The sequence below is a fragment of the Mastigoproctus giganteus genome, chromosome 14 (assembly GCF_048544385.1).
Source record: "Mastigoproctus giganteus isolate SK-2022 chromosome 14, ASM4854438v1, whole genome shotgun sequence".
NCBI classification, from domain to species: Eukaryota; Metazoa; Arthropoda; class Arachnida; order Uropygi; family Thelyphonidae; genus Mastigoproctus; species Mastigoproctus giganteus.
Window position 1 is genome coordinate 12,703,680 of NC_143588.1, and position 26,481 is coordinate 12,730,160.

The 26,481-nt window shown below is 39.0% G+C and overlaps 1 protein-coding gene across 1 annotated transcript in view; it reads left to right on the top strand.

Annotated features, from left to right (window-relative positions):
- Positions 1 to 26,481, top strand: part of LOC150074982 (tryptophan 5-hydroxylase 1-like) — a 211,846-nt gene that overhangs the window by 55,257 nt on the left and 130,108 nt on the right. The window contains exon 2 of the mRNA XM_090388978.1: positions 7,877 to 8,077. Coding sequence (XP_090245104.1) covers positions 7,877 to 8,077 — 201 coding nt within the window. The remainder of the gene's footprint in view (positions 1 to 7,876; positions 8,078 to 26,481) is intronic.

The window sequence follows — 26,481 nt, forward strand, 5'->3', positions numbered from 1 at the left end:
TAAGGAGGTGATTATTACCTTGTATAAGGCAATGGTCAGGCAACACCTTGAGTACTGTATACAGGTCTGGAGGCCTCATTTCAAGAAGGATGTAGAGCTGCTGGAACAAGTACAGAGAAGGGCAACAAGATTAGTGAATGAAACAAAGGGTTGCTCTTACGAAGAAAGGCTTATGTTTTGCAAATTACAGTGTCTGGAGACTAGGCATCGGCGAGGTGATCTGATAGAGGTGTATAAAGCCTTGACTGGTTTGAGTATGCTCAATGCTGATGGGATTCTTCCTCTTGCTCAGAATAATCACCTGAGAGGGCATAAATTCAAATTGAAGAACGACGGATGTAGGATAGATGTGCGGAAATTTGCCTTTAGCCAGCGGGTAGTTGGTTGGTGGAACAGACTTCCATCCCTTGTTGTGGAAGTTGATAGCCTAAATAAATTTAAAGCTCAGCTGGACAGGCATTTCGAACGAACGGAGGGGTGAAGTGGAAGTTTTTTTTTTTTTTTTTTTATCTGATGCTGCATAAGCTTTCTTTCTTGCATCATATGCCTCTGCTAATGCTAATTCTAAAAATGCTGTCCAAAAGTTTGTTGATATTATCCTGCCAAGTCTTGGTATAAGTCCCTAATGGCGTCTTTTTTGTGGGGATGACTTCTCCCCTGGCAGTTTATTCGTTGTTATTCTGTAGACAACCCACAAGGTGTGTTCGTTTCTGGTCGTAGAAACTAGTTGCTCCACAAACGATGTTTCCTGAGTCGAATTAGAGCCGTGTACTCATTTCTTGCGGCGCGATAGTGTCGCGGAGTTGGTTTATTTCTGCTGCAGGCCAGGAAAGTCACGCTTTCTGAAATAGTCTTCTCCTTCTGTTCACCTCAGATCTGAGCTGTTGTAGTTCAAGGAACCACCAGGGGTCTGCCCCTGGAGTTGGAGTTTTCTTTTTTATTGAGAGGTCTGCAGCGGCAGTGATGAGGTACGCCAGTAGTTTGGTGCTGGTCCGGGCTGAGCCCATATATTTGGAGAGTTTGTGCTGCTCCTCTTAAGGTAATCTGGAAGAGTGCTCCGTTCGCCTTCTGTATGGCGTATCTATGTTGGATTTGTCGAGTTGGTCGTTGCCTGTCTATGGTGCATTGGAGCTCAAAGGTTATGACCCTGTGGTCCAGCTTTCCCTGACCATCCATCCCTAGAGGTGACCAGCCAGAGACCTCGAGGCGAGTGTAACGTCATTTGTGGCTTCCCACATTGTGCTGGAAAAGGTGGTGGGTTATTTGGCTGATTGAGTATAGTGAAGGTACTCTTTGCCAGGAACTCTTCTAGGTGTTGTCCATTCTGCGATGCCCTGGGATTTGGCTGAACCACGCCGGGGGTCGACAGTTGACATCCGCTCCCACGACAATCCTGGCATTCTGAAATGCTATGAGTAAACTCTGCAGGTAACTGGTAGCTGGGAGGATATCCCCTCCTGGGAATATTCAGCGTTTAAGGCTAAGGCTCAGCTGGACAGGTATTTTGAACGAACAGTGGGGTGAAGTGGAAGTGGTTTTTTTTTTTTTTTTTTTTTTTTTTTTTTGGCTGATACTGCATAAGCTTGCTTTCTTGCATCAAATGCCTGTACTAATGCTAATGCTAATGCTAAATTGATACTAGGATTCCTAATCAGGATGCAAGCCCAGGGGTTCTCTCTGTTGTCCTGAACTATTTTGTAGGACAGGGGATATCCTCTCACCTGCCGGCTGTGCACATGGTGCATTGGATGAATAAGATGTTGAGATTTTGTTCATTCACTTTCTTGGTGAGTTGTCCGGCCACGGTCTTAGATCACTGCGCATTTAGCTGTGCGAAGTTGAACTTGCGCAGGTTAAAAGGTTAAGGCATGCGTCTATAATCAATGCTCATTTGGTACACACCCTTAGCTTTGATGTAACTGGGACACTGATTGTTCCTGAGTGAGTGGTCCGCTGGCATCTTCTGCGATTTACAGTTTGCGCAGGTGGACGGGTCATCTTTTTTAGGGCAGATGCCAAACTCATGACCTTTCTCTGCACAGTGGCCGCAAGTAGGCTCTGTCTGGGCACATGTGTGCATCGTATGTCCAAATCGACAGCAATGGAAGCATTTTGGGAACAGACACATGCTCTTTGAAGCGATGGCTGCCCCACTATATGAAAACCGTTGTTGTTTGGGTAATAATCTTCTGTGCCTCTAGTGTGAGTTCGACCACCAATTTGTATGGTCTCCTGGCCTGGATTTTGTTTGGAATTTTTGGGTGATCAGTGTCGCTAGTTTCACGTTTGGGTATACATGCTGAAGGTTCCTGGAATATAGTTCCTCTTGCAGAGCTTATGGTTTTCGATTCTTGTTGGTGTTAAAAATGACTATACTGGGGCCCTTTTTCTTGGGGGGGGTGCTGCCTCTAAACCAAGTGCCTGGATCCACAGGTTGTCGAGGATTTGGTTTGCATCCTCCTTCATATGGGTTTCAAAGATGACACCCATTTTCCTTATTTTTTGGACAGATTTGATTTTTGTAGTCTTTAGATCCTGTTAGAGGATCTAATAACAGTTTCTTCATAACGATTTTTTTTCACCTCTTCACTGGTGTGGTGTGGTGTTGTGCTGTTGAGGTCGGTTTTAATATTACTAGGTGTGGAGTCAGCAGGAGTGTCTTGCGTTTTGTAGTAGTTGCCACACGTGGCAGTTGAGGAGAGGTATCTGGAGCCGTGGTCCTCAGCACTTGTGCATATGTAGGTATATACTGTGGCATTTGTTTTGCCCCACATTCAGTGTAGACTTGCAGCTTAGCATTGGCCCTTTCACTCTCGAGGTAGGCCTCGACGAGGATTTTGGATATTTGTACCCGAGGGTCAATATATCCAAAATCCTGTTCCTAAAAACTGCTCTAGAAACCCTATTTAAAGAGCAAACAAACAGAGTCACCACCACAATGTTATTATTTGAGCTCTTAGTGCAGTGGTGACTTTGTTTGTTTGCTCTTTAAATAGGGTTTCTAGAGCAGTTTTTAGGAACAGGGATTTTGGATATATTGGACCCTCGGGTATGGTAGGATCCAGGCAGGTTTCCTGTGTCCTGCCATCGCTAGTCTCCTTTGTTGCAATAGCTGTGAGATTCTTCTGCATTTCCCTTATCTCTGTCTGGGAATGGGTTTCTCGTTCAAATTTTGGTATCATGGCCTTTTTGTTTTTCTTTTTACCTGTTTGGGGGTCCCAGAACGGGGATCTAACCAACCTTTCGTCCTGTTGGTCTGTGATGATAGTGCATTCGTCGCCTTGGGTTTCCCTAAGAGGGTCTCTGCTTTTGTCCATGTTCCCTTCCATATCACTATTTCTGGATAACCGAGACTCTTTCGTTTATCGAGATTTCCTCTCTACTATCGAGAAACACTGTGAGCGTTATGAAAAATGAAGTCAGCCACAAGTTCGTAGCACAAAAAGAAGGTGAGTTATGAGCCTTTAAGTTATTGGGCTTTCCCCTTCAGTCACTTGTAGGGGGAATAGCCAGGTGTAAAAATAGCCCTAGAACAACGGGACTACTTCCCTATGGGGTTTCAGTCGCGGCGAACACAATGGTGGCATTAAAAAGACAGTAGAATCTTCCAGAAAAAAGTTCAGCCCTTACCATGGAAAGTCTATGGCAGAGGGGAGGGGAAGCACACAAAACTCATTATTTTTGGGTAAAATCACACACAGTTTAGTGGGAAATGTTGGGACACTAATGTTCAAGGTTACAAGCAGCGTTGCACCTCCAAAGTCAAGAGCAAGATAGACATCAGAGTGCCTGGCACATTGAATGACTGGACGCAGAATATCCTAGCAGAATGTCGCCCAAAATATGACACCGCCACCACCGGCTTGTTTTCATCCCACAGTAAATCCAGGCGCCATGACTTCCCTAGGTAAACGACGTACACATACCCGGCCTCTACATGGTGCAACACAAAACATGATTCATCGGACCAGACGACCTTCTTCCCATCACTCAAGGTCCAGTTTCGGTGCTCGCATGCCCATTGTAGGCGCTGTCGTCGGTGAACCATGGTTAGCATGGGCACTCGGAGCAGCCTGCGGCTACACAGCCCCATTTTAGCATGGTTCAATGTACTGCATGCTGTGACATATTACTCCCGTCACCAGCATGCCAATTACTGGCGAGTTGTGCCACAGTCGCCCTTCTGTTGCCACATACTAGCCAGGAGAGCCTTTGCTCACCTCGAGCATCGATGAGCCATGGTCGTCCAATGCCTCGCCGGCAGTTCATGGAGTTTTTCCTCCTGAGAACACTTTCGGTGGGTACTAACCACGGCTGACCATGAGCAGCCCATCAGTCGTGCCGATTCAGATACGCTCTGACCCAGTCGTCTGGCTATTACAATTTGGCCCTTGTCAAACTCGCTTAAGTCCCCTACCTTTCCCATCTGAAGAACAAGAGTAACACTGATTAACGGAGATCAATATCAGGTGTTTTTCATATCGTGTCCCGACCTGCGCACGCGCCTAGTTAACCTGTAGTTGCTTCGATTTGCAAAGCGACTCACTGGTCGTAATGTTTTGGCTCATCAGTGTATACTATATATGTAAAATTAAAGTTGGAATTGTTATGTACATACATGTATGTAAATGTTGTTTTATGTCTCACAAAAAAATTGTTATTTATGTAAATTTTGTTATATAATGCTTATTAAAAGTTTTATTTATGAAAAAAATTGTGTAGTCTTCATGCATTGCTAACTCACCACCACTTTAATTTTGAATATTCTGTCAATTGCAGTCAGAATTGTGGTTTGTGTTCCCCCCCCCCGGACTTCAGTAGGGTGCAAGGCAAACAACAACAACAAATCATTTAAAAAATAAAATAATAAATAAAATAATTAATTAAGTATAAAATAAGGGGCGACTGCAATATAATGGGATAGTCCCATCCACCCGAGGCATTTTTTTAAGTTAAACTTTAGGGTTCTCTTCCGCAGGAGCTGTTTCGTATTGTATCAGTAAAGTTACGTTTTTTGTAACTTTCTGTGTTCAGTGCATGGATTAACATCATAAATTAAATAGTGAGTGTGTAATATCGCTACACTGCTCAGAAAAAATTAACTGAACAAAATTTTTTCACGAATATGAATATGAAAATTATGAACAGTGTCGCCGAAGGCAAATATATGATGTAATAGGCATTCTGACATGCAAATTCCGACTGCTCAATAGAAATCGATCTACCACCTTACAGAGCCTCTCTTTATGAAATTATTCATGTCTATTCAACTCGCAACACGAGTTGCGACCGCACCATTTCGTTCCCGTTTTTTGGCTCGCTCGCAGCCACATCTCCAGTACTAAGGCTGGCAAGTCGTCGTCGTTTAGAATCGGGGGTCGGCAACCATTTTTGATCTAATTATGAAAAAAAAAAAAAAGAGAATCCGAAGAGCCTCAGCTCAAGCTGGAGGAGGGGGAAGTTTTTTAAGAAATGGAATAGAGTGTGAAGGTGTTTTTTAAAAAAAATATATTTTTAAAAATATTATTTATTAATACTGAAAAAACGTAACAAACATCCAATTAGGCACGAATTAATGTGACTTTTGCTGCTGAACTTCTTGAGCGAGTCTCTCAACATCAGGGTAACTCGGGAATATTTTTTGGCTTGTGCAGCATAAGCCATAGGCTTCCTTGCACCATATGGCTATTAATAATAATAATAATAATAATAATAATAATAATAATAATAATAAAATCAGTTGAGTATGCCGTAATTTGCTGGGAGACTTGCATTGTTCAGACGGTTTCTTGATTTATTTTTAACATAGTTCATGTTCGAAAATATATGCTTGCAGAAATACGTCCAACCAAACACTGGAGAAGTCCAAATGCAAATATTTTCAAATTTATATATCCGGTAAACTACTCCACAATTTGGTCTTGCTTTTTCAGCTCATCTATCGCCTTCCATTTGTGTAGAATTGCAAGGGCAGCCTTTTGCTTTACAAATCCTCAATTTAAGTTTTAAGTCATTTTAGTCTTGCACACTACATGTTCTTGATTTTTAAGTCCTCTAACTCCATTTCATATTGTTCTCCATGTATGCTAAAAGTTAAAGAGCCGCAGGTTGCCGACCCCTGGTTTAGATGATTCTTTCGGGCCGTTGGACGACTTGAGCCGGACAGTCGTAGGTGGAAGTGGCACGTTGGCTTAAATTGTCGTGCAGCGTCGTCTCGGCACTATATTCTATATTTAATTTGTGTGTGTAGCACAGTGGTATCGTCAGCGTCCTCCCCACATCAGGTATGTGTTGTTTGGTTTTTAGGAGCATTAGCAACTAAGGCCATATTGCCTTAGTTGCTAATCCCGGTCTAATCAAGAACCGTGTGCTATCCACTGCTGCTCCTTCCCACCTGGCTACGGAGGCGCCCCCCCACACACCGGGTGGAAAAGGATCGGGTTCGAATCCCATCGATGACGCGAGGAACTTTAATGGGCTTTTCCCACTCCATGGCTGCGTTAGTCGGTCTCAGGCGTAGATAGCAAGGTTTCCCCACCAGAAACTGGGGTTTTTCGTTCAGCAAAACAGACAAATCGACCATAGAACACATGCAATTAACAGACATAAGACACAGCACGGCAGATGAATTTCATTATTTGGGTGGCCTAAATATAATAGTTATATTCCTTATTTGCCGTTTTTTTTTAAAACTTATATTTATAAATTTTTATTATCTTCTTTATTTTATTTAAATTTTTTTTCTCTATGCCGATACCCTTGGTTTGGGTAGTTATGGGTACACAGGATTTTGCTGGCATCTACTGGTATTACACTACCATCCGGTTAATGCGGGATTCGCCCTCTCCAGGCACACAAAAATTGGCCTGTCTCCAGTTGGTCAGGGACACATCTACTTGAGGCTCATCTCTTCATGGTATAGATGGACACCAGGCAAGCTTTCCAGGTGATCGCCTCCCCAGTGGCAGAGAGAGGCCAGAAACAACTAAACAACAGAACAACACATTCTCTACACAAATATAATTTCTAGCTGTTCTACAGAGTTTTGTATCATCACAGACTATCATGGCGGAGTTGAACTAATGTTCCTGGAGCGGTCATACAGAAGACACTATAAATAAATAAATTAAAAAATATATGGAAGCAGTTTCAGGATACAGGAACCATTACAAGAGCTGGTCAAGGTCAGCAGGGTGGTAGGTCAACCAGAACAGACTGCTACCTGGCTCTAACAGCAAAACTTTGACAGTGGTCCCACTGTATAGAATTTAACTTCTATACAATGGGACCAACTGATGATGTTACCAATAGCAAATTCAAAATGGAAGCATTCAAAGAACTTATCTTGAAGCAATGTGATTACTTTCCTCAGAACTGTAATGTCCTTTCCTATGTTTACATAATATCTTAAGCTTGTGAATTTTAAGAAATATATCCCTTGAAATGAAAGAAGAAATTTTAAAGCAAGGTATTATCATAGACTTAGAAGAGATCAGCATATGTATTTCTGGTTCCTCCATAGCCAGGTGGGCAGGAGTGGCAGTGCGTAGCACACGCTTCTTGATTAGACCGGGGTTCGAGTCCATGACCACCAAATGCGGAGGATGTGGAAAGGTCAGGGAATGACCACCGCATATCCCTGAAGCAATATGGCCTTAGTTGCTAATGCTCCTAAAAACCAAATAACAATATAACAACAGCATATGTATTTCAAAATACCACCATTTCACACAATAGTATTACACCCCTTGATCAAAACACACAAGTGGACAACCATATATCTTACAGAGCATTGCCACACAATTAATTTAGTGTTAATTATGCCCTTGGAATTTCTTGTGTATATTTATCACATGATAACACTGTTTGATTTCAGAGTAAAATCTTTAGGCACTTTGATGAGGAAGATCGGGACAATGATCATCATTCTCCAGATTGTGGAAGTCTGTATGATCATAACGTTGAAAATGAAGATTCTGTTAAGGAGGAAGAAGATGCAAATGAGAAGGGCTCTGCTGTCATCTTCTCCTTAAGAAACCAAGTTGGTGGTTTAGTACGGGCGTTGCGAATTTTCCAGGTTAGTGAATAATAAATTCTTCCTTGTGTTTGCCTTAAAGTCTGTCAGAAATGATAATAGATTTTTTCTATTATAATGTATTTCTATTGTAATAGATAGATTTTTAATAGATTTATTCTATTATAAGTGTTACAATATTGTTTTGTGCATTATTTAACTTAAATTCAGCATTTTGCCATTATAAATTTGATATTTTGCAAAGTTAAGTATTTCTTCACTGAGTGTTGTTTCTTGGTTTCCAAAGTCCATCATTTCTACGGTTACAGTATTATCACGAGTTTTTCTTTTACAGTTTATAGGCGTGTTTCTGATAAAGTTATTGATGGAGGGATTATTGTAAGATGCTTATATTGTGGACTAGCCATGATTAGCATGTGCAGTCACAAATAAGGTGGTTGCAGTCTTTAGCCCATATGCTGCCATAAAAAATGGATGGCCTTGTTGTGAACTGTGGCTTTGAAAATTCTGGATGCCTTTAATAATTAATGTATATTCAGTCAACGTGAATATGTAAATGATTCTAGCCTCGACTATATTGAAAATAAATTGAAATTTATTTATTTTTAGTAAAAAAAAATAATTTTTTGTATCTGTATTAGCATTAGCAATGGCAAATGATGCAAGAAAGCAAGCTTCTACAGCATTATCTAAAAAAAACCCCACAATGATACCTCCCACTTCACCTGTTCATTCCCTCCAATAGTATTCTTTCTCTATTTGAATTTGTCCCCTCTTGTGTGTGGTCTGATCAATGAGGAAGAATCTCATCAGCATTGCTCAATTGAGCTTGCTCAATCTGTTCTTTATTCTTCAAATTTTCAGTCAGATCACCTTGCAGGTGCCTAGTCTCCAGATGCTGCAATTTGTAGAACTGAAGCTTTTCTTGGTAAGAGAATCCCCTCTGTTCCACTCACCAATCTCGTTGCCCTTCTAAGATGAGGCCTCTAGACCTGTATGCAGTATACCATTCTGTCATCTGCAAACTTAAATTCAAGTTACAGGGGGAAATGTTTAGATTGGACTGCAGGAAGTTTTATTTTAGCCAGCGAGTTATAAATTACTGGAATAAGTTGCCTTCATGGGTGGTAGAGGCCGACAGTTTGGGGAAATTCAAAGGTCATCTGGATAGTACTTTCGGGTAGGGAAGCGCATAGGATGATAGGATTAATTTCCTTTTTATTTATTTTTTATTTTATTTTTTTTTATTGATTAATTATTATTATTTAGTTATTTATTTATTTTTTGTTTTTATCATTGTTTTGTTCGGATTTTTTTTTTTTTTTTTGGCTGGTGCAGCATAAGCCATAGGCTTTCTTGCACCATACGGCCGTTACTAATACTAATACTAACTTGGACGTTAAGTCAGATGCCTTCATCAATATCTTTAATAAATAAAGAAAACAACAATGGGCCCAACACTGAACCCTGGGAGGGACACCACTAATAACATTAGTTCACGAAGAGCAGTGTCCATTGATTACCACTCTGTCTTCTCATTATACAATGAATTGTAAAATATTTTATGAGGGGTTTGTCAAAATAGTTCTGTGATCACTGTTACTTCATCTCATATGTATTCAGTTAAAACACAGAATGGTAACTAATTGACTAAAATATGATTATCATCAGTGACTCTTTGAGTGTCAAGAATCTCCAGATAAAGAAACCACTGGGGGCAATGATTGTAATATGTCAATGTGGGATCTATTTCAACATATAACTGCTCTTAAGGGCAAGGGGAAGAGATTTTGCTTTCATATTGGAGACTACAGTGATTTTACACTTTTTAAATTCCTTTCAGTGGGACAAACTGATGATTTTACCAACAGCAAATTCTAAATGGGAAGCATTCAGGAGTGTAATCAATCATAGAAGCCACTAAGCTTTTTTATAACAACAAAGAGATATTGTTCATGGGTTAGACCTAAATTGGATGTGGCATGAAGTGATGAGTCTAGTGGCAGAGAAGAAAAATGCATGAGATGATTACAAATTATCAGAGGACACAGAGTAGTTTGTAATTACAGACTAATCCACAATCAAGTCACTAACTGGTTAAGATGGAATTAAGGCAAAATTTGAGAAGTCTTTGGCTAAAAATGCAAATAAAAATAGAAAAGAATATACTTATTCTCTGCTTACCACTAGAAAGAAAGGGATGACTCACATTGGCCTAATAGATGTGGGTGAAAACTATTGAATGACTTCCCCCCTCTCTTGTTGATGATCCTTTCAGGTTGCTGACAAACTATATAAATATTTTGCATTTACCTGTGAAGGAGTTTTTAAAGATGTGAATTAGGGTTAAAACTGAAAGCTAAATGATTTTGTGATAATTGAGAAAAATGTGGTAGATAAATTCGTGAAGTTAAAAGTAAATGAGGTACCTGAGGCTCTGACATCTATCCAATTATATTAAAAGAAGCAGCAAAAGAGCTAAGCAGACTTTTGGCTATAATTATATAAGCATCCTTGGATTCAGGAGGCATCCCCTCTATAGATTGGAGATTTGCAAATGTCTGTCTTATTCACAAAGGGAAATCAAGGGATGAAGTGAGTAATTATAGCCTGTAAGCTTGACTTCAGTTACAGAGAAAATAATGGAGTCATTGGTTAAAAGAAGTATTGCTGGATCATCTTCATAAGGATGGAGTTAAAGACAGAAATTGCAACATGATTTGTTAAGGGAAGATCATGTCTGACCGAGTCTGATCAGCCACTTTGATGTAGTATCAAAGGAACTGGATGCAAAAAATAATTTTGCATACAGGTTCAGAATGTTTTTGACATGAAAGACTGCTGTACAAAGTAGTCTGATATTAATGGTCTATTTGTGGTGTGGGTAAAGAAATGGTAGAGTGGCAGGAAACAGAAGGCAGTTATCAATGTGGATTACTGTTCTTGGAATATTTTTTTCGAGCAGACTCTCAGGGCTGGGTTTCTTACTGTTTCCAATATTTATTAATGATGTTGATAAAGGCATATCAAGGGTATAGTCTAAGTTTGCAGATGGTATAAATGTTATCATGGTGGTTAATGACAAAAATCAAGAATTGCTACTGGAAGAAGACCTAGAAAAATTATACATAGGCTAAAAAGTGGCAATTGTGGTTTCCTTATTTAATAAACATGGTATTCCTTATTTAATAAATATGGTATTCCTTATTAAATAAATCCTTGAAATACAGGGTTGTTAAAATTAAAGTATCCCTATGTAGAGGGCTCTGGATCGAGTTCTAAAGCTTATACTGAAGGAAAATTTGGACAACAGGTACAACAGGTACTTGCCATTTATCGGGAAAAAAAATTAGTTACAAAATTTGTCACTGTATGGCACTTAACTATTTACGATTATGCATGTAAGTTATTGCCACGGTGCCACTACTTAGCTCTACTGTACTGTATAAAACCAAAGCAGTCTCTTCAAAATCATACAGTAGATGTTTGCCTGCACTACACCAGCAATGCCAACACCATTGCAGGAAAAGGTGCTATTAGTGAAATTGTACTATCAGAACAGCAACAATGCAGCTGTGGCTATCAGAGAATTCTGGCATCTGAAGCACATAAGGTGATGACTGTCATAGGTGGACCTATGACTGTTTGTGCTGTCTGCAAAATGATTGCGAAATTTTAAGCGACAGGACATCTTGGCGTTCAACCAGGTAGAGGTCGAAAACAAGTGGACTCCTCTCATGTTGAAGATGTGGCTATGGCTGTTGTGGATTTATCGTCAATCTCCATGTGGTAGCGCAAGCATGCCAGCTGTTTCTCATGAAGTGGACATGCCGTATTCCACTGTAAGGCTAGTAATGCATCAGGTGTTGTGGTACTATCCTTACAAGATGCATATGCAACAGCAGATAAAGCATGGTGATGCAGATATTCGTTTCGCCTACACACTTCAGTTTCTGGTGCGAATGACAGTGGATATCACTTGGCCATGGAAAACATCCTTTGGAATGATGAAGCCCACTTCTGCTTAAATGGACAAGTGATTACGCACAACTTTTGCATTTGGACAACAGAAAACTCTCGAGTTATCTAAGAGGTCCTGTTGCATTCTCCAAAAGTGACAGTGTGGTGTGGATTTATGGCCACCTTCATGATTGGGCCATATTTTTTTGAACAGTTAACACTGACTGGACCCCACACCTGGAGGTGCCTCTGTAGCCAGGTGGGCAGGAGCAGCAGTGCGTAGCACATGCTTCTTGATTAGACTGGGGTTCGAGCCTGTGAGCCACCAAATACAGAGGATGCGGAAAGGTCAGGGAATGACCACCGCATATCCCCAGAGCAATATGGCCTTAGTTGCTGATGCTCCTAAAAACCAAATAACAAAACAAACAAAACATAACCCCACACCTGTTCCATCACTGGACAGCAATGTTATGAAATGTTGGCAAATTTCACAAGTTGCAACAATGTGGCAGGATACCACATCCCCATGGGCCATCTGGTGAGTATAGGCTTGGCATACCCAGGATCCTCAGCTGGATATCATCATTCTTCTCTTTCTTGGCGAGTCCCTTCTACTTTTGTCTCTCTCTCTCTCTCTCTCTCTCTCTCTCTCTCTCTCTCTCTCTCTCTCTCTCTCTCTCTCTCTCTCTCTCTCTCAGGGTAACTCGGGAATCTTTTTTTGGCTGGTGCAGCATAAGCCTCAGGCTTCCTTGCATCATATAGCTAATAATAATAATAATATTCATGCAAGATGGTGCACCACACCACATCCACCGTTGTGTCCAAAGATTTCTAAGGCAACACTTTACAGACAAACGGGTCATCAGCTGTTGTTTCCAGACATCTTGATCACCATATCACCGGACCTCCAGTGATATGGTGATCACCGGACCCTGTGCGACTTCTGGTTGTGGGGTTTTTTGAATAACCAGGTGTATCGGGAAGGATGTAAAGCTCTGGCAGATCTGAAGGACAGCATTAGACGTCAGGTGCTGGCTATTCCAGTTGACTTGTTACGTTCTGCTGTAGAAAATGCTGTTCTTCGAATAGAAACTGTTGTTGACCAAAATGGAGGACACACTGAACAATTGTAGCACTGTTCAAGTGATTTGTTTGCAACAGCACCATATAGAGACAAATTTTAACTAATCTTTTTTTTTTTTTTCCAATAAATGGCGAGGACATTCTTTATTGTACCTGTTGTCCAAATTTCTCCTCAATACGAACCTTAGAACTTGCTCCAGATATATCCAGGGATATTAGTATTAGTAATGGCCGCATGGTGCAAGAAGGCCTATGGCTTATGCTGCACCAGCCAAAAAAAAAAAAAAAAACGAATAAAACAATGATAAAAAGAAAAATAATAAATAAATAATAATAATTAATAAAAGAAAAGGAAATTAAACCTATCATCCTATGCGCTTCCCTGACCTGAAGATACTATCCAGATGACCTTTGAATTTTTCCAAACTGTCAGCCTCTACCACCCATGTACGCAACTTATTCCAGTAATTTATAACTCTCTGGCTAAAATGAAACTTCCTGCAGTCCAATCTAAACACTTTCCCCCGTAACTTGAATTTATGTCCCCTAGTTCTAGCATCATTTATAATCTTTAAAATTTCGTCCTCATTCATTTTACTGATGCCTCTCAAAGCCTTAAACACCTCAATAAAATCTCCTCTAAGGTGTCTAGTTTCCAAACTCTGCAACCCACATATTCGAAGTATTTCTTCATAAGGATGCCCTTTTGCCGATCTCACCAGGCGAGTTACCCATCTTTGCACCCTTTCAAGAAGCTCAATGTCTTTCTTTAGATGTGGTCTCAATACTCGAACACAGTATTTCAAGTGTGGTCTAACAAAAGCCTTATATAATGGGATTATCACGTCCCTATCTCTACTTGCAAAAGTTCGATAGATCATCGATAGGACACCATGGGCCTTCCTTGCAACCTGTTTACAAAGCTCAGAGAATTTCATGTCTGACCATATCATAACACCCATCCCTTTCCTCCAGTACTGGGTTTAGTTGAACTCCATCAAGTGAATAAGTTATTTTGGGATTACTGTTTCCCAGGTGTAATACCTTACACTTTCTTGGATTAAAGCATAGCTGCCATTTTTCTGACCATTCCTGAAGTCTATCTAGGTCTCTCTGAAGAAGCTCAGCTTGACAGTGATCATTAACTACTTTACCAATTTTAACATCATCTGCAAATTTAGACATCACGCCCTCTATCCCTTCATCGATGCCATTTATGAAAATTAAAAAACGTAAAAAAAAAAACTAAAATTAAAAAAAAAAGTAACCCAATCCGAGGAATAGCCATTTATCACAACCCTCTGCCTCCTGCCCTGAAGCCATCCTGCTATCCATCTAAAGATTTTCCCAGTGATTCCAACCTGTTCTATCTTATAAAGCAACCGCTCATGTTGGACTGAGTCAAAAGCTTTGCTGAAATCGAAATAAACAATGTCGAAATTTACTTTCCCTGATATGTTGATACAAATAAGTCATCTAGTTGATTTAAAAATTTTGTTCTCCATGTCGCGTTTCCTTCCCATTTACTCCAATCAATTTAAAGAGGCAAATTGAAATCACCCATAATAAGACATTGAGGCTTACTTGCCCATTCCATTTGCATGTAGAGGCTTTCGTCATAATCTTCACAATCACCTGGTCTGTAGATTATTCCTACTCGCATTATACCTTTGTTTCCAACTATCTCACACCATACAGATTCTATACTAGCACGTGAAACATCTGAATCCGGGAAAGTTATCGTCGCACTCAGGCTGTTTCTGATAAGAAGCATAACCCCACCATCCCTTCTATCTATCTACCCTATCCTTCCTAAATACATTATACAAGCCATACTGGAACTCATCATCCCCAATTTCCGGGTGGCACCACATCTCCATAATCCCTATTATGTCCGCATTACTTGTTTTAACCAGCAGTTCAAATTCGCTCATTTTATTGACAACACTTCCAACATTACTATATAAACAATTAAGACTTACTGTTCTTGTATATTTAACAACCCTAACACAACCCTTGAAGTTTTTTGGCTCACTTCCCTGGAATTAGCTACCTGCTCACTTGATACGTTTCTGCCCCCAGAACATCTAGATAATATGTCTAGATGGGGTAACAGATAAGAACTCTTGAGGTATGTGCAAGAGTTTTGACCAATATTATCAGATAAACGCGTGTCAGTATTACCCACATCCCCCCTAACTAGCAGTTTCCCTGAGCCTTTAAGGTATCCTCAATAATACTGGCAAAAACTTTTGCACCACCTTTGTTTAAGTGTATCCCATCTCTACAAAACAAATTCCTTCTACCTACTAGTGTGGGCCATGCTGATAGAAATTTCCTCCCCTAAAGCCTTGCAGAGTCCTTGAAGTCTTGAGTTAATCCACAAGGCTTTTTAACATATAATCCCTCCTATCGTGTCTGGGCATAATTGCAGACACATAGACATTGTGGCCGAGCTCGCAGCATTTCCTCAGCATGGTCCTGTATTTTTCCAACAAATCGTCAGATCGTGTACGTTTAATATCATTTGTCCCCACATGAATAATAATATTCTCTTTACCCCCCTTAAAATCTGACAATCTGTTGGTGACATCACTAATAGTTGCTCCCGGCAGACATACCCTGGTTCTACTCCACCTATCCTTATTACAAAAATATTTTCCGTTTCCCTGACAATGGAGTCTCCTAATAAAACAATGTCCTTTTTAACCAGAGTAGTTTGCACTTGGTTTTTCTATTTTGAGGTCCGAATCGGGTGTGCACCACTTGGTAGATTGCTGGAGACTTGAGTCCCTGACGAGCTCCCAGATGCATTATTCTCGAGGGCAAGCACCCGTTTTTTCAGGGACTCAAATTTTTCCATCAGTGCACCAAATTGTAATTTAAAATCGGTACACTCCTTACATTGATCACAAAGAAAAGAACACCACAGGTGAGCTATGATTAGTCACCAGGTCGACCTTGGAAAACATTCCACAGGTTCCGCAACGGATTAAATCATGACTCACCTGTAAATCGCCATCGGCTATTTCCGTGTGAGTCACGATACCCTGTGACGCTTTTAAGGCAGATCTCGTAACTACCATTATGAAATTAGCTAAATATCAATGAAAATTAACTTTAAAAAATTAATTTTTTAATATTATTAAAATCAAACTATTACAGGAAAACCTATAACAAAATAATCCAACAATATCTAAATAAATCAGATACTTAAAAGTACTAATCAACAGTAATCCAATCACTTAACTGAGAAGCCCTGACGAAGCGCGTCCGCTCACCTCGAATCCCAGCACTTGGATACTTTAATTTTAACGACCCTGTACTTTTCCCATCATTTTCCAATGTCCTCTTCCCTTGTCAGAAATTGTTCTCATCCTTGATTTATCTTATAGTTCTGACATTTTATGCTCTATTTCCTTTGCTAGTGAGTAGATATCTTTTTATTCTTCTCTAGGGTAGCAACTTTTGAAATTCCCAAACACAAAAGGTAATAGAACGTATTGCACTTAGTACTGTGCATGGGTTGAGAAAACAGAAGATACTTGTTGATATTAGACTTATTTATTATTCTTTCTTCTTTCTAAGTATCCAACCTACTATACAGGGTGATTCACTACCAGTGCAACAAACTTGCAGGAGGTGTAGGGGGCACAAAGACGAATCAGAATCACATAGCATTGCAGGGTCTGAAATGCCTTCGTCATGCGGTAGAGGATGTTGAATGGGAGATCCTGCTGGAAGTCAGCATTTGCGAACCGTTTCTGTTGAAGAAACCAAGTAACAAAAGTCCTCCGGAGTGGATAATCAGCAGGCTCCAATGATTGGACGCATTGCAGATGGTATGAACTCATTTGGTTTGTTGACAGTATCCTCCATACAGTGGATTGGGAAATACCCAATCGTTGGCCTATCGCTCGAGTACTCATACTCGTACTCGGATTGCCTTCTGAAAGACGTAGGACATTCTCCTCATTGTCTGGCATCCTCGTCGTTCGCTCTCAATTCATGGTACCTTTGTGAAACAACCAGTCTCACATAATTTCTTTGTGCACATGTGCGAAAATCGTATGATGAGGAGCACGCCTGTGCGGGAACGTTCCTGGTACAAGCGCAGACCGGTGCGCCATTACAGTCCGCAGCTCCATACGCGAGGTGCATGTTGGCCAGTTCAACGTTTGAATACTCGTCCATCCTACTGCCTCGGGAACTGGTTCGCAAATGCTGACTTCCAGCGGGATCGCTGTTCACGCGACCTCCCATTCAACGTCCTCTACCGCATGACGAAGGCATTTCGGACCCTGCAATGCTATGTGATTCCGATTCGTCTTTGTGTCCCCTACACCTCCTGCAAGTTTGTCATACTGGTAGTGAATAACCCTCTATAATAATCATATATTTAAAATTTTGCCTTTATACTCTTCTTCTTCTGGCTTTCTTAACACTGTTATACATTTCCCAATCTGTATTTTCTCTAATCCTCTGCCATCTCTTAAAAACCACCATCTTTTTCAAAATTGCTTTATATATCACTTTCTCATTTCACAACCATATCTCTTTGGATAATAAAAACTCACCCTTGTTTCATTTACTACTTCTTTCTTGCACTGCCACCCTACTTCTGCAATCTGTTTCCATATCATGCTTACTTCCTACTGCAATTCTAATTTTCTTTTTTGTAAAACTTTTCCCTAAAAGTTACTTTCCTTTCAACATTCAATTTCCACTATTTTATCTTGCTACATGATTTATTCTTTATCTTCTGTATCCTCCCTTTAATTATCTTACAGGTTTTGCAATTCCCTTAGTTTCTCCTCCTAATTAGCAAATAATAACAGCCAAGTTGCTGTTTTCACTGAAAATCTACCAATTTGTTTTGACTGAGACTACCCTCCCCTTCCAGCTAGCTACAATTGCAGTGTCTTGCCATCTTACAATTCCAAGAACATTTCCTAAGTCTCTGGGGAGGACATTTCCATGTTCCGTCTCATCTTTTTCCCCCTGGTCAATCTGCCTTCAGATTTCTCTCCCTGATGTATAGTTTTGACTGCTCATTAACTTTCTTTTATTTCATGTGAAACTTTGTCTAGGTAGTGCCGTTCTCCTCACAAAACAAACCATGTTGGACATTCAGCTTATCAACCCTTTTCCAGAATAAGAAGAAAGCATTTTGGGAGTTTGGAAGGCAGCCCTCTCACAGGACCTCTCAGCTCACTGTTCCTTGTTTAATACCACTAAGAATGCAGCCCTAACTCAATTTATTAATGCTTGGTTTCAAAAAAGGAAAGAGAATCCTTTCACAGAAAACCTCATTCATTCCTCAAGACTTCCACTTGGAGGCCTGGGCAGATCACCTTACTACATTTGGTCTTACATTATCAAATAATGTAGTTCCCATGGAAAACAAGGGCTTTCCATGTTGTGAAATGCTGTCAGAATTCGGTATTTCATCCTTTGGCTAATCAACTCCCTTTCAAACTTCTCTGCAATAGGACGAGATGATATCTCCAACTGCTGACTCAAAATCAGTGCTGACTCCAACTGCTGACTCAATTCACCATGGCATCTTATCATATTCAACTGAAACATCTTTTTCAACTCATTTACACAATTTATGCAGCATGGCAGAAAAAAGGAGAATCTTCACTGATTCTTCCTTGATATCACCGCAGCCTATGACTTAGTTGGTGTTGGTCCTGTGCCTCTGCTCCTTAACTATTATTGCATCTCAGGACCCCTGCTGAAAGTTTAACAATTTATTTATGATTGCACTCTTATCTTCTCTAACAAATCCACAAACTTTATTTAGAACATTTGTTTATTCCTACTCCAATAAGGAGCCTTTGTGCCTTGTTCTTAACTGTACTACTCTTTCCTATTCTTTCACCCCAACTTCAGTGGATGACATTTTCCTTACTTTACAGCACCTTCTGGTAATATTGGCCTTCTCACTCCATCGTGTAAGACTCAACAACTGATTGATGACTACTTGTATTATATTGAACTTTTTGGTTCAATATAAGACCAAATCAAATTCAATATAAGGCCTCTCAAAGACCAAATATTTACCATTTTGCTTCTTTGACATCCTCCTCTTTCCTACAAGTTAAAATCCGATTTTTCTCTGTAAATAATTGTGTTTGGGAGTAAATCGGGATTCTAGATTCTTTGCAGTCTATTGCTCAAAGCTTTGCTCTGCTGCTATTATTATTATTATTATTACTAGACATATAGTGCAAGGAAGCCTGAGGCTTATGCTGCACCAACCAAAAAAATTTCTGAATTACCCTGTGTGTGTGTGTGTGTGTGTGTGTGTGTGTGTGTGTGTGTGTGTGTGTGTGTGTCAGAAGTAGAAAGGGAATCATTAAGAAAGAGAAGACTGATGATATCCATCTCAGGACCCTGGGTGTGCCAAGCCTAGATGTGAGTCGCTGGGGTTAAAAACAGCATTTTGGTTTATGAAATATCATCTCACTCCTATTCATAATCCAAACACTGTAAAGAAATACTTTGTCATCTATATTCTATATATAGATATAGGTACTCCCTGGCTTACGTGATACTCGACTTATGGAAATTCGACTTTACACAAGTTTTTGCCACCCAGTGCGAACTTAAAAAAAATCATGGAAACTTATTTTGTATCCCATAGGAATAAATGGAGGTATTATGGAAAATCGTAATGTGAACCCAAAAACACATTGGTTTTTTTTGGTAATTCATTCCATGACCTCAGAAGTCGAAATTTTCGCTATATAACTAAGCTATTTATCTCTCTAAAAAGTCATTTTTATAATGGAAATTGCACTACACTTTCATCGTTATAATATGTTCCTTTATAAGAATCAATTTTGAACGTCTTTGTGATATTTTTCTAAAACACATTTCTGGAGGTCACTACCATAAAACAATAAAAACAATTTGCACTTTACAGTTTGTTGGGCATTTCTGTTAGCAAAATCTAATATAAACGGGTAGTAAACGTGATCTTATTGCATTTGCAATAATACCGATAACTGGAATTCTGTGGGTTTTTACATTATGGTATTATGGTGAAATGAGTTCCCCTTCACTGAAATCTTCAATCATATAAAAAACATAAATAAATTTTCAGAATCTTCTCTTCATTCCTATTTACTTATTACAATGGTGAAGGGAAAGGGACCAACGGAAAGTGCAAGTGCCGGCAGTGCTAGGAAATGAAACAAAATTGATTTAGAAATGAAGATGATTAATTAAGAAGTATGAACAAAATTTGTCATCTATTGCACGGAATTAGTTCTCACTGTTTCAACAGTGAATACTATTTTAAGGGACAGTGCACGTATAAAAGAACATGTTAAAGGATCAACGCATTTAAGATCAACATTGATCACAAAGCAGTGTTCAGGTGCTATGTCGAAGATTAGCATTAGCAAATGATGCAAGAAAGCAAGCTTATATAGCATCAGCCAAAAAAACACATCCTCTCATTTCGCCCATCCACTCGCTCCAAATGTTTGTCTAGTTCTGCCTTGAAACTGTTTAAGCTGTCAATTTCTACAATGACAGATAGAAGTTTGTTCCAGCAATCAACCACCCACTGGAGATGGAAAAGCTATTAATAATATGGATGGAAAATCAGATTTAGAAGCAAGTGCCCCCTGAGTCCAATGGTCATTGAAGCAAAAGCAAGAAGTATTTATGAAGATATTAAGGATAAGTGCGGCAAACCCCAAGCCAAGTTCGTGGCAAGTAAGGTGGTTTAATAGGTTCAAGTATCGCGCTGGTTTCCAAAACATTAAAGTATGTGGGTAAGTTGCCAGTGCTAATTCTGCAGCTGCAGAGAAATTTTGTGATGTTTTTTAAAAACCCCTTCTAAATTTCCACAGCCCTCAACTTTTGCAGCTGTGTGCTTATCAGCTGGGGAGTTAATTCTGGCAATGACACTCGAAAGGTAAAACTTGCTGACATCATGCCTGTCTCCTCTCTCTCCTTTTGTAATTTTATAAATTTGAAATATTTTTAATTTTGTACACTTTGTAATTTTTCCTGCAAATGAGATAAAAAAATTGAATAAATAATTCTATTTACATGTTCATAAAATATTTATTTTTTGCTCCAATCAAATTCAGCACACATAGTTGCGAGTGCTGCATAAGCATTTAGGGAAATTCTGACTTATGTAAAATTCAACTTACATGGTGTTCCACAGAATGCAATCCTTATGCAAGTTGGCTGTATACAGAATATAGATGACAAAGATGACTGTATCTGTATTTTTTCAGTGCATTAGTAATCTGGCCTTCAGCCTCTCATGTCAGTAGACTATTTTCTCATCAAATGGCTAAATACCAAGCTTGGCCTTCTATTGTGTCATCTCGACGTCAACTGTACCAACAAAATGAAATTGTGCCTGTTATGGTTCACTAGCAACACAAAGCTATTTGTTGTTTTTTCTCTAATGGCTGGGCAAAGTGATTTCCTCAGAATGTAGGTCTTTCTTTCTTTTGTGACGAATTACATCCAAGACTACCTACCAGAGTGACACCATCTCTTCAGTCTAAACTTTCGAGAATAAAAATTTTTGATTCTTCATTCATTAGCAACTTTATCAAGTTAGCCACCTGTTACAATCTGATCCTTGATATCTGATTTCAGGACAAGGTGTGCACAAAAGCTATTTTAGACTCACTGATATCAAATTTTAATTTATTGCAGATTTGTTATCTCAAGGTTTAATGACCTTTTTATATATTTTTAAAAATTTTTATTCCTTTGTTAAAGCCATGCTTATCTAGTCCAGGATATTTAGTATAGAAAATGGGGATTATAGCACAAATGTACACTTTTAAAAATGCAAAAAAACACCCCTCCATATAGATACCCTTCTCTTCCTTTAAAATCATTAATTTTCCTAAAATAATACTGATCAAGACATAAAATGTTACGAAAATGAAAACAGCCAATCTTGACTAATTTTATGCCACTGAACATGAAAATCACATTAAAATTTGTCAATTGGCTCTTGTTTTTGAATTAGAGTTGGGGTCTCATATTAGTGAGCTACTTTACATTATCAACTATGGCTCTTGGCAAAATGCACGGCAACACCTCAGTTTCAGTAACACTACACTCTTATCATGTGATCTGCATCACGTGATAAGTTGTTGTGGTCTCAAATGTGTCTTCAACTCTGTTGCAGTAATCCTCGAATATGGCTAGGTCCTGGGGATTTGTTCTCAGTTAATGATTGTTCTCTGAGATTCCTACTTTTTGTGCAGTATTTGAATCATGTAAGATAATATGCCCCAAAATTGTGTGAATAGTCTGGATGATTTAACATTAGCATTAGCAAAGGCACATGATGCAAGAAAGCAAGCTTATATAGCATCAGCCAAAAAAAAACCAAAAAAAAAAAAAAAAACCCCTTATTTCATCCATCCTCTCACTCCAAATGTTTGTCAAGTTCCCTTGAATCTATTTAAGCTATCGACTTCTACAACGACAGATGGAACTTTGTTCCAGCAATCAACCACCTCTTGCTTTCTCTTGCTTATGTGGAGAAATCACGTTAGCTTCAACAAAGCCTCCCTTAATTAGAGCCATAAAAAAGGCCTACTTCTTGTACTTTGGGTGTAAAGTAGGTGACCAGGACAAGAACCGGGCTCCACACATATGCTGCACTACCTGTTCATCAAAACTCAATGTGTTGGTGAATCGAAAGGGACGTTTTATGCCTTTTGCAGTGCCCATGATATGGAGGGAGCCAACAAATCACATCACAGACTGTTACTTCTGTATGGTGCCACCTATCAGAAAAGGGATGATAATGAAGAAAAAGTGGACAGTGATGTATCCAAATATACCATCTGCAATTTGACTCATGCCTCACGGGACAAATTGCAGATGGTATATTTCAAGTACTATGTATTCATGAACCACCTGAACGTTTTTCTATACACACTGATGAACATCAACTTGATATACACGAAGAAGTACAGCAGCCATCTACATCAAGGAATCCACCATTTTGTCCAAACCTTTATCCTATTGAACCACGTAAGATCACAAAGTGAGCTTAATGACCTCATCAGGGACCTTGAACTGCCAAAGAATAAGGCAGAGCTTTTGGTCTCGAGGCTACAACAGTGGAATCTTCTAGATCATTCTGTGAAAGTGACATTTTGTATCGAAATAAAGACTATGCTAAATTTTATCAAACAGAAAGTGAATTCACTATTTGTAAGGATGTTGATTGTCTAATGGCAGCAATGAATATGAGGCAAGTTCCCAAAGAATGACAACAATTTATAGTTGCTTCTAAGGTAGCATATTTCCATTATGTAATAACACAGCCTTAAGACTGTGTTATTACATAATGTAAATATGCTGCCTTCAATACCTCTTGCATATGCTGTACACAAAAAAGATATATATGCAAACATGGAAACATCCTCTTATGCGTACACTATCAGAAGTATGAGTGGCAGATATGTGGTGATTTAAAGGTAATTGCCATTTTATTAAGACTACAAAAGGGTTACACTAATTATTGTTGCTTTCTCTGCGAGTGGGATAGTCATTCCAAGGATATGCACTATTAGAAGAGGCGTTGATCTCAACGAAAATCATTAACACCTGGAATGAAGAATATAGCATTTGAACCTCTGGTAGATCCAAATAAAGTTTTGCTTCCACCACTCCACATCATACTCATGAAAAATTTTGTGAAGGCTTTGGAAGTGAACAGTCCTGCATTCATACTTGCAAAATAAATTCCCAAGATTAAGGCAGACATTTTCATTGGTCTACAAATAAGGCAACTTTTCCAAAGACGAAAAGTTCGAGAAAATATGCATTTCTTCCCACCAAACTGTGGTGCCGTCAGCAACGAACATGGTGAGTGCTTCCATGAGCTCACATCTGAAGAGTATGGGCTTGGCACATCCAGGGTCCTGAGCTGGATGTCATCATTCTCTTTCTTGGCAATTCCCTTCTACTTCTGACACACACACCCACACGCGTTCAGTATTATTTTGTAACCCTCAGTAAATTAATTTTAAATTAAAATTTTAAATATCGATATCAGATAAGATTTGGCTAAACTTTTCTGGCATATAAATTTGAAATAATTTTCTTTCTTCAACATAAACTTCTGCTATATGATGAATGCTGATGGCTTTTTTTTTAATAGTTTTAAATTTATGTACATTGTATTCTTAATATACAGTACTAATAATACATTGTACATTGTATTATTAGTACTGTATTAGCAATGTCCATGGTGCAAGTAAGCATATGGCTTATGCTGCACCGGCCAAAAAATAAATAGTAGGAATCATTTGTAGGTTTGTATAAAGAATATCTACTATTTAATAGTCATAATTTTTTTTCAAGCTCTTTTATTTCATACATAATTTTGCTAGCATATATAAAACTAACTTCTTATAATTTTCATTTATGAATTCATCACTTAATGAACGATTAAAAACAACATCACACCTATTTCATTAGCATTAGTTGAGACATATGATGCAAGAAAGCAAGCTTATACAGCATCAGCCAAAGGAGAAAAAAAAAAAAAAAAACCTTCCCATTTCACCCATCTGGTCACTCCAAACGTTTGTCTAGTTCAGCCTTAAATTTATTTAAGCTATCAACTTCCACAACAACACATGGAAACCTGTTTCAGCAATCAACTACCTGTTGGCTAAAAGCAAACTTCCACACATTTATTCTACAACTGTCTTTCCTCAATTTGAATCTATGCCTCCTCAGGTTCTTAGTCTGAGCAAGCCGAAGTATCCTGTCAGCATTGAGCCTGCTCAAACCATTCAAGGCCTTATACACCTCAGTCAGATCACTAGGCACCTCACAGGTGCCTAGCCTCCAGATGCTGCAACTTGCAGATCTTAGCCTTTCTTCATATGCACACCCCCATTGTTTCTCGAACCAATCATGTTGCCCTTCTCTGTACTCGTTCTAGCAACTCTAAATCCTTCCTAAAATGAGGCCTCCAGACCTGTATACAGTACTCAAAAAATAAATAGTAGGCATCATTTGTTGTATTAAGAATATCTGCTATTTAATAGTCATAATTTTTTTTCAAGCTCTTTTATTTCATACATAATTTTGCTAACATATATAAAACTAACTTTTTATAATTTTCATTTATGAATTCATCACTTAATGAACGATTAAAAACAACATCACACCTATTTCATTAGCATTAGTTGAGACATATGATGCATGAAAGCAAGCTTATACAGCATCAAGGTGTGGCCTGACCACTGCCTTATACAAAGGGATAATCACCTCCTTGTGTCTGCTGATAGCAAAATTCCTATATATCATTAATAAAACTCCATGACTTGCTCTGGCAGCCCATCTGCACTGCTCAGAGAACTTCATATCTGACTGCACAATTACCCCCAAGTCTTTTTCATTCTCCAACTCCCTGAGTGTGGTACCACAGAGTTGGTACGTTTCTCTTGGATTACTGCTACCCATATGCAGTAGTTTGCATTTATCACTGTTCAACTTCAGTTCCACTTCTCAGCCCATCTGCCTAACTTTTCTAGATCCTGTTGCAGTAGCATACTGTCTTTAGTGTCATTAACAACCCTGCCAACCTTTGTATCGTCTGCAAACTTGGACATTAAGCCTGATATACCTTCATTGATATCATTGATAAATACACAAAACAACAATGGGCACAGCACCGAACCCTAGAGGATTCCGCTAATAACATTAGTCCACGTAGAGCAGTTTCCATTTATTACCACTCTCTGCTGTCTCCCACTCAACCATCCCTTTATCTATTGGAGTAACTTGCCCTTTATGCCATAATGCTCCAATTTGTACAGCAGTCTTCCAGGTGCAACAGTCTCAAAAGCTTTCCTGAAATCTATGTATACGATATCAAAATTATTTTTAGCATCCAGTTCTTTTGTGACCACATTGTAGTATCCAATGAAATTGGTCAGACAAGACTTCCCCATAAAAAACCCATGCTGTGTCTGAACTATTGCTGCTGTCTTGTCTAGGTGATCCTGTATTAACTCTTTAACCAGTGACTCCATTATTTTCCCCAGAACAGAAGTTAAACTAACAGATCTATTTGTGTCACCCTTTGAACCCCCTTTGGCTATACATTTGCACATCTCCAGTCTAGGGGATCTCCCCCGACTCTAAGGATGCTCTCATAATTATGGCTAGTTTACCGAAGCTTCCTGTGATTCTTATGTTGGACTTCTTTACCATATTTTTTTTAATTTCAAATTTGGTAATGCTGTATAGTGAAATGGTCAATGAAATTCTTTTAAAATATAATTATTTTCATATTTTTTATAATTTGAAATTCTTTGAGGGTTTCTTTCTACTGGATGTAAAGCAGCCAATACACTCCATTTAAAACT